Below are 17,427 nucleotides of genomic sequence, written 5' to 3'. Positions count from 1 at the left end.
CATGGGAACAACAAGTTTTTCACCACCTCATATGACAAGCCACATTATGTCCCCATTAGTCAGTGCCACATCGACACAATCAGCATTGAAATAAAGATGGGTCAGAACAAACATGTCTCATTTTGCTTTGGTAAGGTGATCGTTAAGCTTCACCTGTGCCCCCCGGAAGACTTTGATATTTTAAAATAAGTAAAAGCATGATGGCGATGGTAAAAAACTATGGGGACCCTAACTTGTACAGAAATTATTATAAAGCCCAGGCCGGGTATGGTCTTCCTGGATATCAGGGGTTGCCCATGATGTATGGAGCTGGCATGGGAGGCATATTGCACAGCCTCTTTAGAAAAGCCATTCTACTTTTGAGATGGGGGCCTGGAGACTATTAAGCCCCATGCTAAAAATGCGGTGCACCAAAGACGTGATCGGTCACATCTCCTGAGTTCTCCTGCATAAGGTGGTCAAGCTGACAAGCCATGCATATTCAAAGGAAGAGCCTTAAAAGAAAGAGAGATGCACCACACTCTGGATGTACAGGACCTCCTCAACCCCTTAAAAAGAAGAGGTTAAGTCGACAGGGCAGCCATACAGGAAAAACCAAGAAGCAGCCTGGGAGAAAGAAGGGGTGCTCTTTTGGAGGAAACAGAAATATATTTTAATTGCCATGGCCTTTGTTCACTGCAGGTCTGAACTGGATGTGTTTCAAATAGCCTGTATGCAGACCTGCATTGAGCAAAGCCTGTACGTTGAGATCCCCCCGACTCTTGGCTATTACCGAGTCTGGCCTTATTGATTTTTTTATAGCTGGGAATGGCGAAGATTACTTAGATTTGAACAACACACTGCTGCACCTTTGCTGCAAGATTGTAAAAGGTGATGGAACTGATTTTGATGCTGGGGTAGCAGTGGGTCTGGTGAATTACTCACTGGCCTCTGTCTTCAGTCAGCTGGATGTCACTCTGGGAGATTGTCTCATAAGCCAGAGCAACTATTGTTACCCTTACCAAGCCTTCATCAAATTGGTTCTCAACTACAGTGATGAAACCCTCACCACCCAATCTTTTGCCGGCCTGTTTTACAAAGATACCCCCAGACATCATGAAATGGTCACACAGGATGGCAATAATTATGGGTTTCGGAGACGGGCAAACCTGGCAGACCAGAGCAAAAAGATAGAGCTGCTTGGTCATCTCCATAGCGATTTGTTTTTTCAAGAAAAACTTGCTGAATGGCATGGACATGAAAATTAAACTGACATGCAGTAAAGATGCCTTCTGCTTGTTGGGCACCACAGCGGCTGGCCAATGTAAAGTAAAAATCACATCCACCTCACTTTTTGTGAAAAAAGTGAAGGTAGACCTGGGCGTCCATCTGGGCCACACGGAGGCCTTGCTTATGGCCAATGCTAAATACCCCATAGACCGCATGGATATAAAAGTGTTTAGCATTCCTGCTGGCAGCCGCGTCAACAACCAGGACAATCTGTTTCTGGGGCAGCTGCCCAAACTCATTGTCATCAGGTGTGTTGATAACGATGCCTTTGGTGGGAATTATGTTAAGACCCCCTTTTACTTTAAACATTACAGTATTTATTTTGTGGCCCTGTACATTGATGGAGAACAAACCATGGCAAAGCCCCTACAACCAGATTTTGAGAACGGCAACTACATGACCGAATACATGCAGCTGGTACAGACAGCCGATAAACGTATGAAAGACCAGGCCCTGATAATCAACCGTGAAGAGTTTGCCCTGGGGTACACCTTGTTTGCCTTTGACCTGTCTCCTGACCAGGAGTGTGATGATCATTATTCTCTGATTAAAACCAGGAACCTAAGAGCAGAAATACACTTTGCTGTGGCTTTGCCCACCATTGTTAACATGAGTGTGTATGAGGTCTTTGACAAAGCATAGAAATAAATCAGAAGAGAAACATCCTGTTTGACTACATTGAAGATGGACACTGAACAGCTCACCAGGGTTTTATCCTCAGATCCTTATGCCAAGGAAGCTTTCTTAGACGTTTTTCCCTATGACTGGCTTCCTAAGACTCGACTGTTTCAAAGGCCCCTGAGCTTGGTGGTCAACATGTGCCCACATAATCAACCTGAAGAAGAGTGGTTGGCTGTTTACCTGGAGGATCAGAACCACAGGGAGTTTTTCAACTTGTACAGTCACCCCCCAAACAGCGCTCTCTTTCTTCAAAGCATTGTGTTCTTTTTAAAGAAGAATGCTACCGACACTGCTTTTCAGATGAACCAGTTACAAGACCCCCAGTCTGTCACCTGCAGATACCACTCTGTATTTTTCCTGTACCACTGTAGCAAGGGACTATCATTTGAACAGATTTTAAAATTGTATTATTCCAAAAATTTAGCACAAAATAATAGGGTGGTAATGCATTTTGTAAAAAGTAAATATAAAAATTTCCGTGTGGCCGGGCCTGCTCAAAATGTATTTCTGGCTATGACTTTCACAAACACTTTATCTAAATAAAACACTCAGCTGATGCTGTATAAATAAAGCTGTTGCTGTTTAAACGTGTGTGTATGTGTGTGTGTGTGTGTGTTTTCATTTAAAGAAATCCCCTGTAGGCAAAAATTGTAGCAGTATAGAATAGTTTAATTCAAAGCATAAAACTTTACATAGAGAGCCAATGGCTTTTAGAGACAGTTTATCACTTCTAACTGATGCTGTTAGTGTTTCTTTGTCCGAGGCAGATAGTTTCAGGCATTCCCGATGATCACAATTCACGGCGCTGCCCATAACAAAAGATGGTAAGTTCAGCTTGGCCGTGGCTTTCATAAAGATGTCCCAGCTTTTAGGCGGACATTTACTAGACCTGGCATGAGTCTGGAGGGTTCCCTGGACCAAGTCGAGCATGTTAGAACCCTTGATGAGCATCCCTCTGTAGACAAAACCCCCTTGATCATCCCAAAAAGAAATATCTTTATGCTGGCTTAGCTGAGTGAGCAACACTTTAGCATTTTTCCTGTATTGGGCTTTACGTTATCCAATACTTCCTGAACAATGGGGTCAGGGTTTGTTGGGGTTTCTAGGGGGTTTCCAGCTTCTGGAGGGGTCTGTTCTGGCAGAAACAGGGTTAATTTCCTCTGTCCAGATCACCCTGCTTTATGTGGGTCAGGTATTTCTGAAGCGCAGCGGCATACAGTTTAGCCTTATCATATTCTGCTAAACCCAGCCTTTGGAGAATATCCCTCATTTCAGCATCCGATAAGCAGGTTGCCTCGGTTCTGATATTTTCCTGAGGCAGTTGGGGAGCCCTTAACTGTTCCAGGTCATGTCTGGGCACTAGGTACATTTTTTCTGCGTGCTCCATCACTGGCTATTCAAGAGCCCTGTAATCAGAGGGAGAGCAAAACTTAACAGAGGGCTGATAAATCCCCCAGCCTGTTTCACCAGCTGTTTCTTCTTTTTAGAGGCAATCTTTTGTTACTTAGGTTTTTTATGATCCCACATCTCTTTTTCAGCAGGTAATTTTGATTTGGTGTCAAAGGGATGTTTCCTTTTAAGGTGTTCAGAGCAATTTCTGAAACGGCTGCTACTAAATCATCAGAGGCTGAGCAGAGTATAGCTTTTCTCTGCTGAGGGGAGGATGGAAGAAGCAGTTTTAAGAGAACCAAATTTCTTTTTATGGAGTTAGATACATTTCCCTTCCACCATCTCGAGAGATAAGAGGCTGCTGCTACATCATCTCTTTTTATTCCCAGCTGCTGTTTTTAAAAAAATGTAAGCAGCAGTTTGGTTGGGAGGAAAAAGCCCGGTTCTTAATCTAAAATACTCCGGGGTAAAACCTTTTAAATCTACCACCAGATACCCATAAGGTGTTTTCGTGGCATCCTCAAAAACTTCTAGAAAGAATTGGTCCTTACCTGGGTACATTTGCCATGCCAGATAGGGACACTATCTGTAGCTTATCCCTGGGGGTTTTAAACAAAACCATGTATTTTGTGTTAAGGGCAATGGTGCGGTTCCTTTTCCCTTGACAGGAAGCATTTTGAACTATAAACATAATGCTCAGATTCTGATGGTGCATGTACTTGGTAAAGACTTTCTCAGTTTTGCCGCTGTCACAAGCAGAGTCCATCAAATCACCAACAGCTATAGCACCACACAATATCCTCAGGCATACCAGACAACGTTCTATCAGTGCGATCCAGAAGGTTTTTTTATAAAGTAACTTTTACCGCAGTTGCTAGGGGCTGCCAAAATCACAGAAAAGGGGTTCTTCCAGTGCATATCCATGTTCAAAAACCATAGGGGAGACTGTTAAAGTTTTCTGTGAGGACCTTTTTGTCATAAATGACTTTTTGGGTTTTTCTCAAGGCTTTGGTTTCTAATGTCCACTTGCTTTTGTTCCTGACAATAGAGTGCTGTTGTATCACAATTGTTTTAGGGGTGGCCCCAGCGGGGTTTGCCTTATAATCTAAAGCAAGATTTCTCAAGCTTTTAAAATTGATTTTTTCACAGTTGGCCACATTCAGGGTAATCCCTTTGACTGTCAAGCAAACGTTTTCCCTGGACAACTTGTACTTGTAGGTTTTTGGACTGGCCAACACAAACTCTGTGATGTGTTCATCTGGTGGGATTTCTCTGGTGAGTTCACCTAAATAATCACATAGCAGTGGGTTCCAATCTCCCCTGCAGCTCACAAATATCACGGAATATCACTGGTCTTGCAAGCTAACAGTTCATACAACTCTAAGTGTGCATAAGCAATGGTCAAACAGGCTATGAAGTTATTTGTGTTACACAAGAGCATGTAATGCTCTTTGGCATGCTTCCAAGGCACGTGGGCAAGTTGGTTCTCTGACCAAATTTATCCCACAAAGAATTTAGAAACAATTTTGCTATTTGGCGCTTTGCGGGATTGGGTTTTATATGCTCTGGGCATAAGGTCATGCCTTCTTTTTGGAAGAAATTGGCCACATATCTCTCTTGTTTTTCTTGGTCAGTACACCAGGCAGGGTAGCCTGAGGCTTCCTGCTTCTGTTAGAGGTGCATTTTTATGTACCATGAAAAAAGAGTGCTAGACTTCTCGGAAAAATGCCAGACTTCATAGATTTGAGCTACTCTGTACCCCTTGGTGATAGCTTTATTCAATTCTGGTGTACACCATGTGCCCAGGAGGGCCCTCTTTTTATCAGTGTGGTTGCACTTTTGCTGTCTTGTTTCCATGCAGAGACGGCACAGCGTGAACATAAGTTTCCGGTTTACCCTGTTGGGTAGCACAGGGGAAAAAAGGTGGATATAGTTTCATCCTGGCTTTTCCAAAATAGCTCGACAGGGGTTGGAAATTGTCATGAATGATTTCAGGGTGTCTGACTGGGTATTCCTTCATTTTGTTTATGGAGGGGTAAAGACTAGTAAAATTGTAATAGTGTATTTGTTCGCCAGGTTTAGTTTGGTAATATAGACAGATGGCATTAGTTCTCCTACCAAAAAGAGCACCCCTAGGCACCAGTGGAGAAGGCAGTGGGGTTCTGCTAAAAAATCTGCCAGCTCCTCATATGTTTCTAACAGAGCCCGCCACTTTTGCTCCCAAATGTTCCTAACAGTAGTGCTATGGTCTGCAGTTCCAAAAACATAAACCTGTACATGGCCATGCAAACAGAGGCCAGTGTGATGTATTGGAAAGGATCTATGCAGCATTCTACATTTTGGAGTTCACCATCTGTCACGGAGTCACAGAGGTGCCCCGTGATTGTGAGGATGATTGGCAGAGCTGCCAATCACCCAGGCAGCTCAGGTGCCGGGTTGCCAGGCCAACCAAGTGGGTCACATGGCCGGGAGAGGGCAGGGCCAGGCCTTTATAACCAGCTGAGGCCGGAGCTGGAAACACAGTTCCATTCTGGCTGCCGCAGGAGCAGGAGCTCTGCGGCTCGAGCTGAGTGGCCTGAGTGGGTGGTTGCAGCCTTACCCCACTAACAGGCTGCGATGATGCAGGGAACAAGATCGCCCTGACTGGAGGTAGGATGGAAAGCCCTGGTGGGGCTTGGAGTTGTTAGGCGTGTGGAGCCTCTGTATTTATGTTATAGCCAGATGGCTGGAGTATTACGTTACAGTTTGCACCGGAGGACCGGGTGAGGCTGTAGGGGAGCGAGGAGGCCTCAGGGGAGCTCCCCAACAGCTTGGGGGTTCCCAGTGCCCAGTTGGGGCACAGTGCCAGGGGCACTATTGTCGGTGCTGCAGGGCACCATCTTGTGCCAGGGAGGCGCAGTGTGCGGGGGTACAGACCCCGGCCCATAAGGGCGGTGTTTAGTCCCGGAGCGGGGCAGCGACAGAGCGCAAGAGGCGCGGAGTCAGCCCCGAGAGGGCAAGGCCCGGGAGCGGGGCAGCGACAGAGCGCAAGAGGCACGGAGTCAGCCCCGAGAGGGCAAGGCCCTGGAGCGGGGCAGAGACAGGGCGCGGGGCGCGGGGCGTGTCGGCCCCGGAGGGGGGAAGCCCAAAGGGGCAAAGCGCAGGGAGCGCGGTAGAGGCCCCTGAGGGGCAAGGCCCCAGAGAGGGGCCGAATAGCCAGGCCTAGCTAGCCACCCAAGGGCGCCGAGACTAGGGCGGCGATAGCGCCGGCCCAAGGGCGCCGAGGCTAGGGCGGCGATAGAGCTAAGGCTAGCGCGCCAGGCCTAGTGAGCCGGCCCGAGGGCGCCGAGACTAAGGCGGCGAGAGCGAGCCGGCCCAAGGGCGCCGAGGCTAGGGCAGCGATAGAGCTAAGGCTAGCGCGCCAGGCCTAGTGAGCCGGCCCGAGGGCGCCGAGACTAGGGCGGCGAGAGAGAGCCGGCCCGAGGGCGCCGAGACTAGGGCGGCGAGAGAGAGCCGGCCCGAGGGCGCCGAGACTAGGGCGGCGAGAGAGAACCGGCCCGAGGGCGCCGAGACTAGGGCGGCGAGAGTGAGCCGGCCCGAGGGCGCCGAGACTAGGGCGGTGATAGAGCTCAGGCTAGAACCCGGCCCGAGGGCGCCGAGACTAGGGCGGCGAGAGTGAGCCGGCCCGAGGGCGCCGAGACTAGGGCGGCGAGAGTGAGCCGGCCCGAGGGCGCCGAGACTAGGGCGGCGAGAGTGTGCCGGCCCAAGGGCGCCGAGGCTAGGGCGGCGAGAGCGCTCCAGACTTAAGGCAGAGCCGGCGATTAGCCAGGCGCCGGCTAGAACCCGGCCCAAGGGGCGCCGGTAGTGAGCGGCGTTGGCGAGTCGGACCCAGGAGGCGGCAGCAAGTAGCTGGGTGCCAGCGGGACAGGCCCAGGGCGCGGGGAACGGGTGAGAGAGGGGCCCGACCCAAGGAGGCGCCCGGTGGGTGAGGAGCCCCGGTGCCCGAGAGTGAGAGCAAGGGCACCCGAGGGGCGAGGGACCAGACAAGCGTCCCCCGGAATAGCTGCGAGGCTTGGGGCGTGCTGAGGGGGAGGCTTGGAGGCACGCATTGCCCTTAAGGCAGGACGCATATAGATACCCCCGTCTGGAATAGGGACGAACAACTAGACCGTCCATTAGGGAAACTGGCAGCCTCCACATTATATATTAAACCATCAAAGTCGTGGCGGGCGAGATTCTGAGGGTGCTACGTCACCCTAACGTGACGGTAGGCGGCGCTAGGGGGCTCACGGCCGCCCCTAGCGCGCGCGTCCTCACACCATCTATTTCCACTTTGTCTACCCGCCATGTCATTTTCACAGTCTCATCCCTGTGGAGGCAGCAGGCCTCTTGCAAAATTTGTACGTCCTGCTGGCAATAATGGGCCAGCTCCTTTTGCGTGTCAAAAATCTTATTGTGGTTATCCTGATACCATTTTAAAAACTGTTCCTTCTCACCGGACATATTTTCAATGCTGTAGTGCACCTCCTTTGGGAGAGGCCCCACATAATTTTGGTTTTCTACAGTGTTAAAAAAATGTGGGAAATAACCTTTGTAACCTTCAAACCCCATCACCTGTGGGAGCCTGCTAAGTTTCATTGGCAAAACGTTTAAAGAATCTATGAAACGGATTCCTAGCCTGGTCACTTCTATGCACATGAGTTTACCGCCCTGACTGATTAGTTTCATGCCCATTTTTTCCTTCAATAGCTGGCTAACAATGAAGGAAACATCATAGCCTTTGGTGTTGTGAGCCATAAAGACCTTAGTAAAATCAGGCAGACACTCTTCACCCTTAAACTCCCAAGTGGTTTCTGACTTTTTGGGCTTAGTTTTACAAGCCTTTTTGGGGTTTTTGCCTGCGGCTTTCTGCGGTTTTTTCCCCCTGTCTTTAGCTCTATTGCAAATATGTAGTTGGGTACATGCATCCCCCGTCTCCTACACACATTCAAAATCATAAAAAATGTACCCCTCAGCTTCTTCAGGCTTTTTAATCTGGTGCATAAAGCACCAGTGCTTGTTTACATCCATGATTTTCCCATAACACTGTTTGCACTGCTTCCCTTTGCACTTGTGCTTTTTGTTCACATACATTCGATTAGCTTTTCAGAGGCCAGGGCCACGTGCCTTTCTAAGCACTCTTTGAAAAGACAGAACAACTTACAATTAGGGCACCTCTGTGTCTTGGCCATGTTTTCGGCAGAGTTTGGGATCAGGCAAAGATGACATCAGAATATGCATGCGTGTCTATAGTTGTACAATGTCTGACAAAGATTGTAATAATTTCTCATGCCAAACACCTTTTTTACATCCAAAATACCATAATAATATTCACCGTGCAGCAAAAGAAAACAGGCGTTGGGGTACCTGGGTGTGTCCTGTGTTTTAAATAAATTCCACCCATTTTTTCCCTTATGCATCACTATATGATATTAACCTGTTCATGGTCTTCAAACAAAGGTACTTGGTGGAGCATAACCTTTTGATATATAGACATGCCTAATTTCCTGTGCAGTTCTTTGGCACTATCTAGCAGTACAGTATCTCTGGCCCCTCTACATTTTGTAACAGCCAATAGACTGCCTGCACAGCATAGGTTAGTATCATAGGTATTCAAGTTGATTAAATACTTCCTCTTTTTAGCAGTGATCTGGAAATAGGGGATAGAGCTTATAATTCTACGGCTCTCACCACCTGCACCTCTCACAATGACCACAGCCAGCTGAAATGTAGAATCAAGCAATATTTATCTCTGGTTTTGTAATATGTTGCTGATCCACTTTAAAAACAGCTCTGGGGTCATTTGGTTTAAATGAATAGATTGAGAGTATAAACAGTTTGCCGTGCTATCTGCCTGAATATGTAATAGGCCTGTGCAAGTTGGCAGCAATCCAATTTGACTTCAGATAGCCACACCAGTGCCTGCATGTCTGGTGACAGTGGCCTGCCCCAGTGAGGAACATTCATCCCCTGGAACTTCTCCATTTGCTTCTCCAGTTCCCTCACTACGGGGAATCACCTGGCTGAGAAGGGCACCACCAGTGCTAAGGGTCTCAGTGGCCTCAAGAAAGCACTTGAGGACCAGCAAGATCTTGGAAATGGTACCCCACTCAACTTTGTTCAGGCAGCCCTGTCCCCCTCCAAGGCATCCCTCACTGTTAGGAATAAGTTGGCATCACGGACAGCCTTCACCATATTGGCCCCGTTGTTGGTGAGCATGAACCTGCGGGTGAGCTCAGCCTGCCCAACAAGCCACCCCGGACCATGCGGTTCATGGCCCCCATGATCTCCCTTGCTGTGTGGGGCTCATCCAGCACCTCAGCTTGCAGTAGAGCCCACCAAAAGCCTGACTGAGCGCACCAGTGCCCCATGAGGGAGAGGTAGGTGTGATTGCCACCCGGGCTGCTACAGACGTCGCAGGTGAAGTGAAAGGCTACCTGCCTTGCACTGCTCCTCCCTCAAGTACTCCCTGCATACCTCATACAGGGAGGGCACCACCGCCCTGCTAAAGCTGGTGCATGTGGGCACTTTGTGGGGTGAGAAGTGCTACAAACTGCCTGAACCTTGGCCGCTCAACTAGGGAGAAGGGCTGGCTATCCAGAGCAAGCAACTCCCCAATGCTATGAGTGATCTTGCGCACCTTAGGAACATTCCTCCCTTTCTGTCCACCTTTCCCCCACTGGTCCAGGGTGGCCTGCCTCTGCTTTGAGGGTAAGGGGCATTTGTAGTGAGCGGGGGGTTTCCCTTTTGGCACACTCACACTGGTGCCAGGCTGAGTAGCAGGAAGAAGAGCAAGGAGGTGGTGCCTCCTCAGATGCAGCAGCATGGCTGTGGTGGAGAAGGGTCTCACGTCCTTGCCACAGCTCATGTGCCTTCGGCAGTGCTAACAGATGGCAAACCTGGGATCATCTGCCACCTCAAAATGATCCCACACTACAATATTCCCTCACTTCTGGGTTAAGGACGAGGATCCTGCCTTTTTCCCCTTGTCAGCAGGCTGAGGCTGTACAGCAGGAAGAGCTGCCTCAGCTGAGCCACTTGCCTCCACAACCTCAGCCTCTGGAGGCGACCTGGGTCTAGGGGAAACTTGAGGGGTGTGGAGCACAAACTCTGATTCCCCCTCAGCCCCCAGGATTGCTTGAACCAATGCACTCAGCATCCCTGGTTCCAGCTCCAGCTCCTCCTCTGGCAGTGAGAGGCTCATGCTGAGAGATGACATTGGGGTGGAGGAGGCAGTGATTCCACTGCTGGTGCCCACTTCTGGACTGAGTGGAGGTGGTGCAGTTACAGGGACGGTAGTTGCAGACACTGCTCCCACTGCCTGGCTTCCACTGGCAGCACCGATGTCATGGCTGCTCAGGAATAGCATGCGTCTGTGTTTGGGATGGTGGGGGCTTGCAGCTTTAGCTCTCCCCCTGCCCCCTCTCTCTCCCCTGCCAGAAGACCTGACACCTGCCTTTCCAGCATGCTTTATATTGATCTTGCCTACGCTGCAAAAGGTCTGTGTGTGTGTGAATCCTTTTGTATATCTGTATATCTTGTTCTCCTGTAAATATCTGTGTCTTGTTCTGCTGTGAATATATTATCTGTGTGTCTTCTTGTGCTGTCAATATATGATATGTGTGTCTTCTTCTGTAAATATCTGTGTCTTCTTGTGCTCTCAATATATGATCTGTGTGTCTTGTGCTCTTGATAGATGATCTGTGTGTCTTCTTCTGTAAATATCTGTGTGTCTTCTTATGCTCTCAGTGTATTATCTGTGTCTTGTTCTGCTGTGAATATCTGTCCCTTCTAGTGCTGTGATTTTTTTTTATATTGTGGGTCTCTGTGTATGTGTGTGTGTGCATGCATGCGTGTGTGCATGCAAGCAATCTGTCTCTCCCCGCACAGTGATAGATAACACTGGCTGGGAAAACGCACCTTTCTTTTTGCAAAGTTTCCAAAAAAAAAAGAACAAATTTAAATTCAAAGAAATAAATTGATACTACTAATAATTGAATAGAATAGCTAAGCTAAGCTAGGCTAAATCCTAACCACTCCTTCATAACAAGAAAAAGGAACAGGCGAGTCTCAGCCTGAGCGTTCCTCTCTCACATAGTTGCTGACAGGGAATGAGCTTCAAAAGGCACAGAAGGGCTGGAAAAAGAAGCTTTTATGCTGTTTCTAGTCTCACGCCACAGACACTACCATTGGAAAGGTAGCCAGGGAGAAATCCTTCTCACTGGCTAGCTACAGATGTGAGTCTTCCCCACCCTGCTCCCCCTCCCTCCCCCCTCCCACTCTCTGTCTCTCCCCCACTCTCCCTCCCTCTTCTAATTGTGCCTCAAAATGGCCGAAGCGGGTCTGAAGCATCTGAAGCGGATCTGAAGCGCTTTGGATGCCCCAACTGACTCCGGATACCATTGCTGGGACCCTGCTTCGATCTGGACGTGCTGCTTCAGACACCAAAGCATCTGAAGTGGCTCCAGATCCGAAGCAGGATCTGAAGACTTGCACAGCCCTAACATGTAACTGGGCATAGTCATTGCCCGTGAATCTCTGGCAAGAGTTCTACTACAATTTCTTCTACCCCTCTCCTTATGGCTTTGTATGCCACATGTAATGGCACATGCTTCAAATTCACAAAACAGAACTCTTCTGTGTACCTCATGCCCCTAAACCTGGCTATAGACCACTCTTGCCTTCTCATCCACACCATATGTATATCCAGTAAAACATCCTCTGCTGACTCAGGAGACTGTGGGGCACTTGAGGGGTCCTCTAAAGTGCCTTCTACACCAGATTCACTATCCAAACTCTGACTCTTCAGGTCTTGGTGGTGAGTCAGGCCTGGGAGGCCAAGGAACATTTGAGGGGTGCTCTAAATGTCTTCTTAAATCATAGTCACTATCTCCCCTCTCTGGCTCCATGGGTCCTGGTGAAAGGTCAGGCCTGGGAGGCTGGGGAACATTTGAGGGGCCTTCTAAAGCACCATTACTAGGGGATCTATTATTTTTTCTCAACCGGTGTTTAGCCTTCCCCATGCTCCTCTTTAACCAGGCCCTTACTTTTTTGCCCCACAAGCCTCTTGCTGCTTAGCTACCCGTTCTTACCCCTGGGTTTACTATGACTCCCCCTCTTATGATACATGCCACTACTGCTGTCTGAGTTACACAGACTACCTCCTCTCTGAGTAAAATTTACCCTTTTGCTCCGGCAGTAATCATGTTCTTTCAAAGCACTCTGAACACTCTTTCTGAGGTAGATAGACCTGGCAGCACCACTCCAAACCCGCCTCTTTTTTCCACAATAATCATGATCTTTCTAGACAAGGTGGTTACCCCCACCCTGAAAACCCATACTCTTTTTTCCACAATAATCATGATATTTCAAAAAAGGAGACAGACTCTCCCTTTCTCTAAATTGTGTGAGCGACCAGTCTTGTGTTTCTTATTCACTGGGCCCAGATCACCTGTTCTGGGGTGTGAATCCTTGTGTTTTCACATATGGTTTTCTCAGAGGTAGGTGGCTTGTTTTCCTCTGAGGAACTATGCCCTTCTGTTCTGTCCTGATGGTCTTCTGATCCTGAGGTGTTATGATCTGCAGGTTGAGCATTTCTGTGGGTTTTTTATTGTGATTTTAGAGGTCTCCATCCTGGCCCCTGTTCTTCTTCAGGAGTGGTGCATGTGATCACTTAGGAAATATAAAACTTACATCTCAGCATTGAGAATTCACTTTCCTCACAAAATACAAATTAAAAATTCGCTTAACCCCACCCTTTATATTCACATTCACAGGGGGTTAATTCATACACACACAACTTCTCCTCCCACAAGAAACACAAAGTTTCAAAAGCTGATTTCAGAAAAATTACCTTTTACTACTGGATAAAAGTATGACTGTATGTGTTTGTTTTGCTTTTCTATTTTAGAAGAAGAGGTTTTGTTTGAAAATAAACAGTTACAAACAGTTGTTATAACTTAGTATGATTATATTAACACAACCACAAATAACCCACCATTTAAAAATAATTTTTACCTTGCTGTGGTAAAATTGCATGTGGCTTTCCTACTAGATAAGCTGTCTATAATATAAATGAAATGATACAACAAGTAAATCCTCTGTATTAAAAATTAAATAATACAGTAAGGAAAATAGTGTATGTATAAAGTCAAATATAATTGTTTTAAAACAGAGTCACCACTAAAAGATAATTCCACCCCTTTGGTTTTAAAATATGTAGAGATCTGGACACACAGGTCAGCTTTTTTTGTGGTCTGGCTTATCTTTACAACACACTTCCCCACCATCCTATACCATACAAAATCTGTGAGAATATATATATTTAAATTCAGTCTTTATTTCCATAAAAATCTTTTATAATATTTACTAGTTTATTTTGTTAACCCTTCTCCTAAGAAGGGTTTTTAAAAAATAATTTCTAGTGACCATTAAGTCTCATTGGCTTTATCGTTACAAAAAGAAACCCTATATGTATGTCCTTAGAGATCCAAGACACTAAAGCAAATGCTAATCTATGCAGCTGAAAACTGTTGATGTGCTTTACTACCCTTACCCCCAGCCTCCCACCAAAATCAGCAAAAGATGTAAACCCCCATTTAAAACTGTTTTTGCTACACCCTTCTCTTAAGCAGGGTTTTATAATTTCTAGTACCAATTAAGCATTCAATATCTGGTATGAGAGGTTTATCTTCCTCAGTGATCAAATCATGAAGAGCAGCATTAGGAACTTCTGCAGAATACACAGCATTTAGAAGCTCTCTAACCTGAAGTAAATGTTTCTCAATAATTGTGAGAATGTTCCTGGCAAACCCAATGGCTATAACAGTATTGAAAATGCTATCAAGACATATTTCCTGGCAAAGTTCCTGAATTGTTTGATTTACATCTTCATATAACCAGGTAACACAGTCATGAACTCTCTGACCCTCCTGATCATGAATGCACCCCCAACAATTTTCAAAAAATCTCCTCCTCAAATTGTATTTCATTATGCCATAAAAGGCAATGCGCACAGGAGATTTCATAAAGATTTTACATTCTTGTCTTGAAACAGGACCTCATGATTCAACACCTAATTGTCTTCTGAACTCTTCAGCCTCCCCCGGTCTGTGTTCTCTGCAGAAACATATGCTTCCTTCAGGTGTCAGCTGTATGGGTATACTGGTGAGCAGACTTTCTGGAGTCATTAAAAAAGCTTCCTCTAACTGCAAAGGAGTTCAAATAAAAAGCCTTAGTTAGCTACAGTTTAATTAGTCTTTAGCTACTCTCAAACACACTCATGCTATGAAGTGAATCCACACCACCACCATCAAAATCTAAGTGCCCCACCCCAACAGTCATGCTTCAAGTCTCTTACCGGCCTTTCCTCTGCAGTGACCTCTGCTTTGCATGCAGGCTCTGGGACAAAGATACCATCTTCCAAATTCTCAACGTCTGCTTCAGGGGCCTGGGCCTCCACCATTTTCATGTTCATTGGGTCTTCTTGAACAGGGTCAGGTGTCTCAAACAGTCTTTGGGCTAGGGGCCTGGCCTCCTCCTCACAACTGTTTCTAAGAACGCTTTCTATGCAGCCATCTAACAAGTCTTGGGGGTGTGATGAGAGGGCCTACAAGTGTTGTGAAAGAATCCATATCTGCCCCTGCTTGCCTTAGCATGGTCTCAGATAGAGGGCTCACTTGCGAAAGCAGATAGACCTGGTGGGCTTCCAGCATAAGCCCCACCCCTCTACTCACACCAGTTGGCTCGGTGTTGTTCTTGGGGAAGTCTGAGGCCTCTGAAACCCCTGCCAATTGGTCGGGGGTGGTGGGGCAGGTTGTTAGAGGGGTCACTTCCCCCCACTGCCACCCCATAGGCCATGCCTGTGCCCCAGGGGCTAGAACAGTCTGTAACTGGATAGTTCATAATTGTACCATGTGGTCTAGGGCAGGTCTTGCAGCATGAGAGGGTGAGCTTTGGGGGGGCTGCATGGGCTGTCCTTCTGATGTCATGGATCATGTGGTGGTGGTGTCACACACCATGTGACTGCAGGGCAGGGGTGGGATTACTGATGTCACACACCATGTGACTGAGGGTGGGGGTGGAGTTGCTGGTGTCACATACCATGTGACTGCAGGGCAGGGGTGGGGTGTTTGATATTACACACCATGTGACTGGGTTGGTGATGTCATGCACCATGTGACTGGGGCGGGGGGGGGGGCTGTGATTTCATGCACCATGTGACTGGGATCAGAGGGCGGAGCTTGTGACATCATGCACCATATAAGGGGAAAGAAGGTGGGACAAAGGGGATGGAACTTCTGGTCTCGCCCATATTTGCATTGAAGGGCGGTGAGCCTATCTACTACTAGTGGGGATGCCCACACCTTGCTCTTTCAGCAATAATTTACTTTTGTTCTTTTTGTTCTGTTGGGTTTTTTTATTTAATACAGGTCATTCCATCCAAATGGAGATTTCTGTTTTGCAGATGGAAAAGCAGCACAGGAGTGGAGGCTGAACAGCAGTAGTTGGACAAGAGCAATTCTTTCTTAAATTTGTTTTCAGGAGTGGCACTTAATGAGAAAATCCCTCCTCATGTACGTGCTTGTGCTGAAAATGCCACTGGCTTCCAGCTTTGGGAAACTGTAGCCACACCCAGCACCACACCTACTCACTGCTTTTTGCAAATACTTCTGGGGTATAACAATGGTGGCAGTTGTCCATTTGAGTCCAGTAGTGCATGCACACTAAAAAAAAAAGAGAAAATCTTTGTAGAAGCCAACTGCAGGTCTGTACCACAAATCAGCTTTCATACATCAGTTTGCTTTGTCCAAAACGTTTCAGTTTTTTTCCAGAACATGAAATGTATTCAGTGCTCCCCACCCACTTGCTGCACCACCATCAGTAACCAGCATGGTCTTATAGCTGAAACTTTCTACTTGAGATAAAGATGCAAAGCCAGAAATTGCAGCTTGAGAGAGGGAAAAGGGGTTATAATGGCAAGTGTTTTGTAAATTTGCCCTAGCAGCCATCTGCTATGCTGAAAACACAAGCACAGAACAAAACAAAGCACCGTGCAATATAATATAAAAGAATAATCATTAAGAGGGTAATTCAAGAGATTGTACCAGGTTCCATTCTCTTGAAGTATTGCATTTATAACTTTCAGCCAGCAGATGGAGCCTCACTGCTACAATGAAGATGAGACAGGGAGGTACCAGAATTACAGGCAGAGAATCTTCCAAAGAAGTGAGTTTTTGTTAGAAAATGCTGATTGGTCCCAAACAAAACTTTTTGCAAGAACACGCCAGTTTTTATAACACATGTGTTGGGAAGGTCTCTTTGATTCAAGAAGGACACTCTGCTTAAACCCAATAGCCTAGTGGTCAAGAGACTCCACCGGAGTACAGGAGACCTGGCGGCAAGTGTTTGATGTTGTGACTTATCCAGGGTAGGATCTTGAACCTGGCTTTCCCAAGTCTCAGAGGAGCACTCTGACCCCTGGATAACCGGGGCTTCCAACATGGCGATCTTACTGGGCACATGTACACGTGATACTACATAGCCATAGTGACATGCTACAGCAACGTAGCTCATTGCTACAGTGACGTTGCATAGGCAGGCACAAACCGTGCTGCTGATGCTACATCACTGTAATGATGAGCTACCACTTTATAGCATGTTGCTATGGCAACATAGCGTCTAAAAATAACTGCACTGCCAGGACAGTACAGTAATGGCTGTTGCTGTGCTGTCATTTAGTACTTCCAAAAGCAAGTACTAAATGACAGCACACTAACAACTGGACCATGGGGGGCATATGTAGACACACCTACTGTCTCCTGTTGAAGCTTTTTTACTTTACATAAATAATTAAATACGTATGGCACCAAAGAAAATCTCTAGGTGTGGGTGATTATGGCAGTCATTTGGGACATGGCAACCCCAGATGCAAGTCTCTAGCCTGTTATTCTGTCATATCCCACATGAATGCCTGAACCACTGAGCTAGAGTCCCTTTCCTGACAGACCATTGCACCCTAGATAAATAAGTCTTCTTGGAGTGCCAGAGAGCCTGACTGGATCACCCAAG

The 17,427-nt window shown here is 47.1% G+C and overlaps 1 protein-coding gene across 1 annotated transcript; it reads left to right on the top strand.

The window, feature by feature from the left end:
• The first annotated feature begins 1,230 nt into the window (after nucleotides 1-1,230).
• On the top strand, nucleotides 1,231-1,911 carry LOC149856536 (uncharacterized protein F54H12.2-like). The gene has a single exon (XM_090064076.1). It carries the CDS (start codon nucleotides 1,231-1,233, stop codon nucleotides 1,909-1,911), a length of 681 nt encoding a protein of 226 aa, XP_089920202.1.
• Nucleotides 1,912-17,427: the final 15,516 nt, after the last annotated feature.

Source organism: Crocodylus siamensis, chromosome 10 (assembly GCF_052110815.1).
Source record: "Crocodylus siamensis isolate JL-2025a chromosome 10, ASM5211081v1, whole genome shotgun sequence".
Lineage (NCBI taxonomy): Eukaryota > Metazoa > Chordata > Crocodylia > Crocodylidae > Crocodylus > Crocodylus siamensis.
This window is presented reverse-complemented; position numbering and strand designations above follow the sequence as displayed.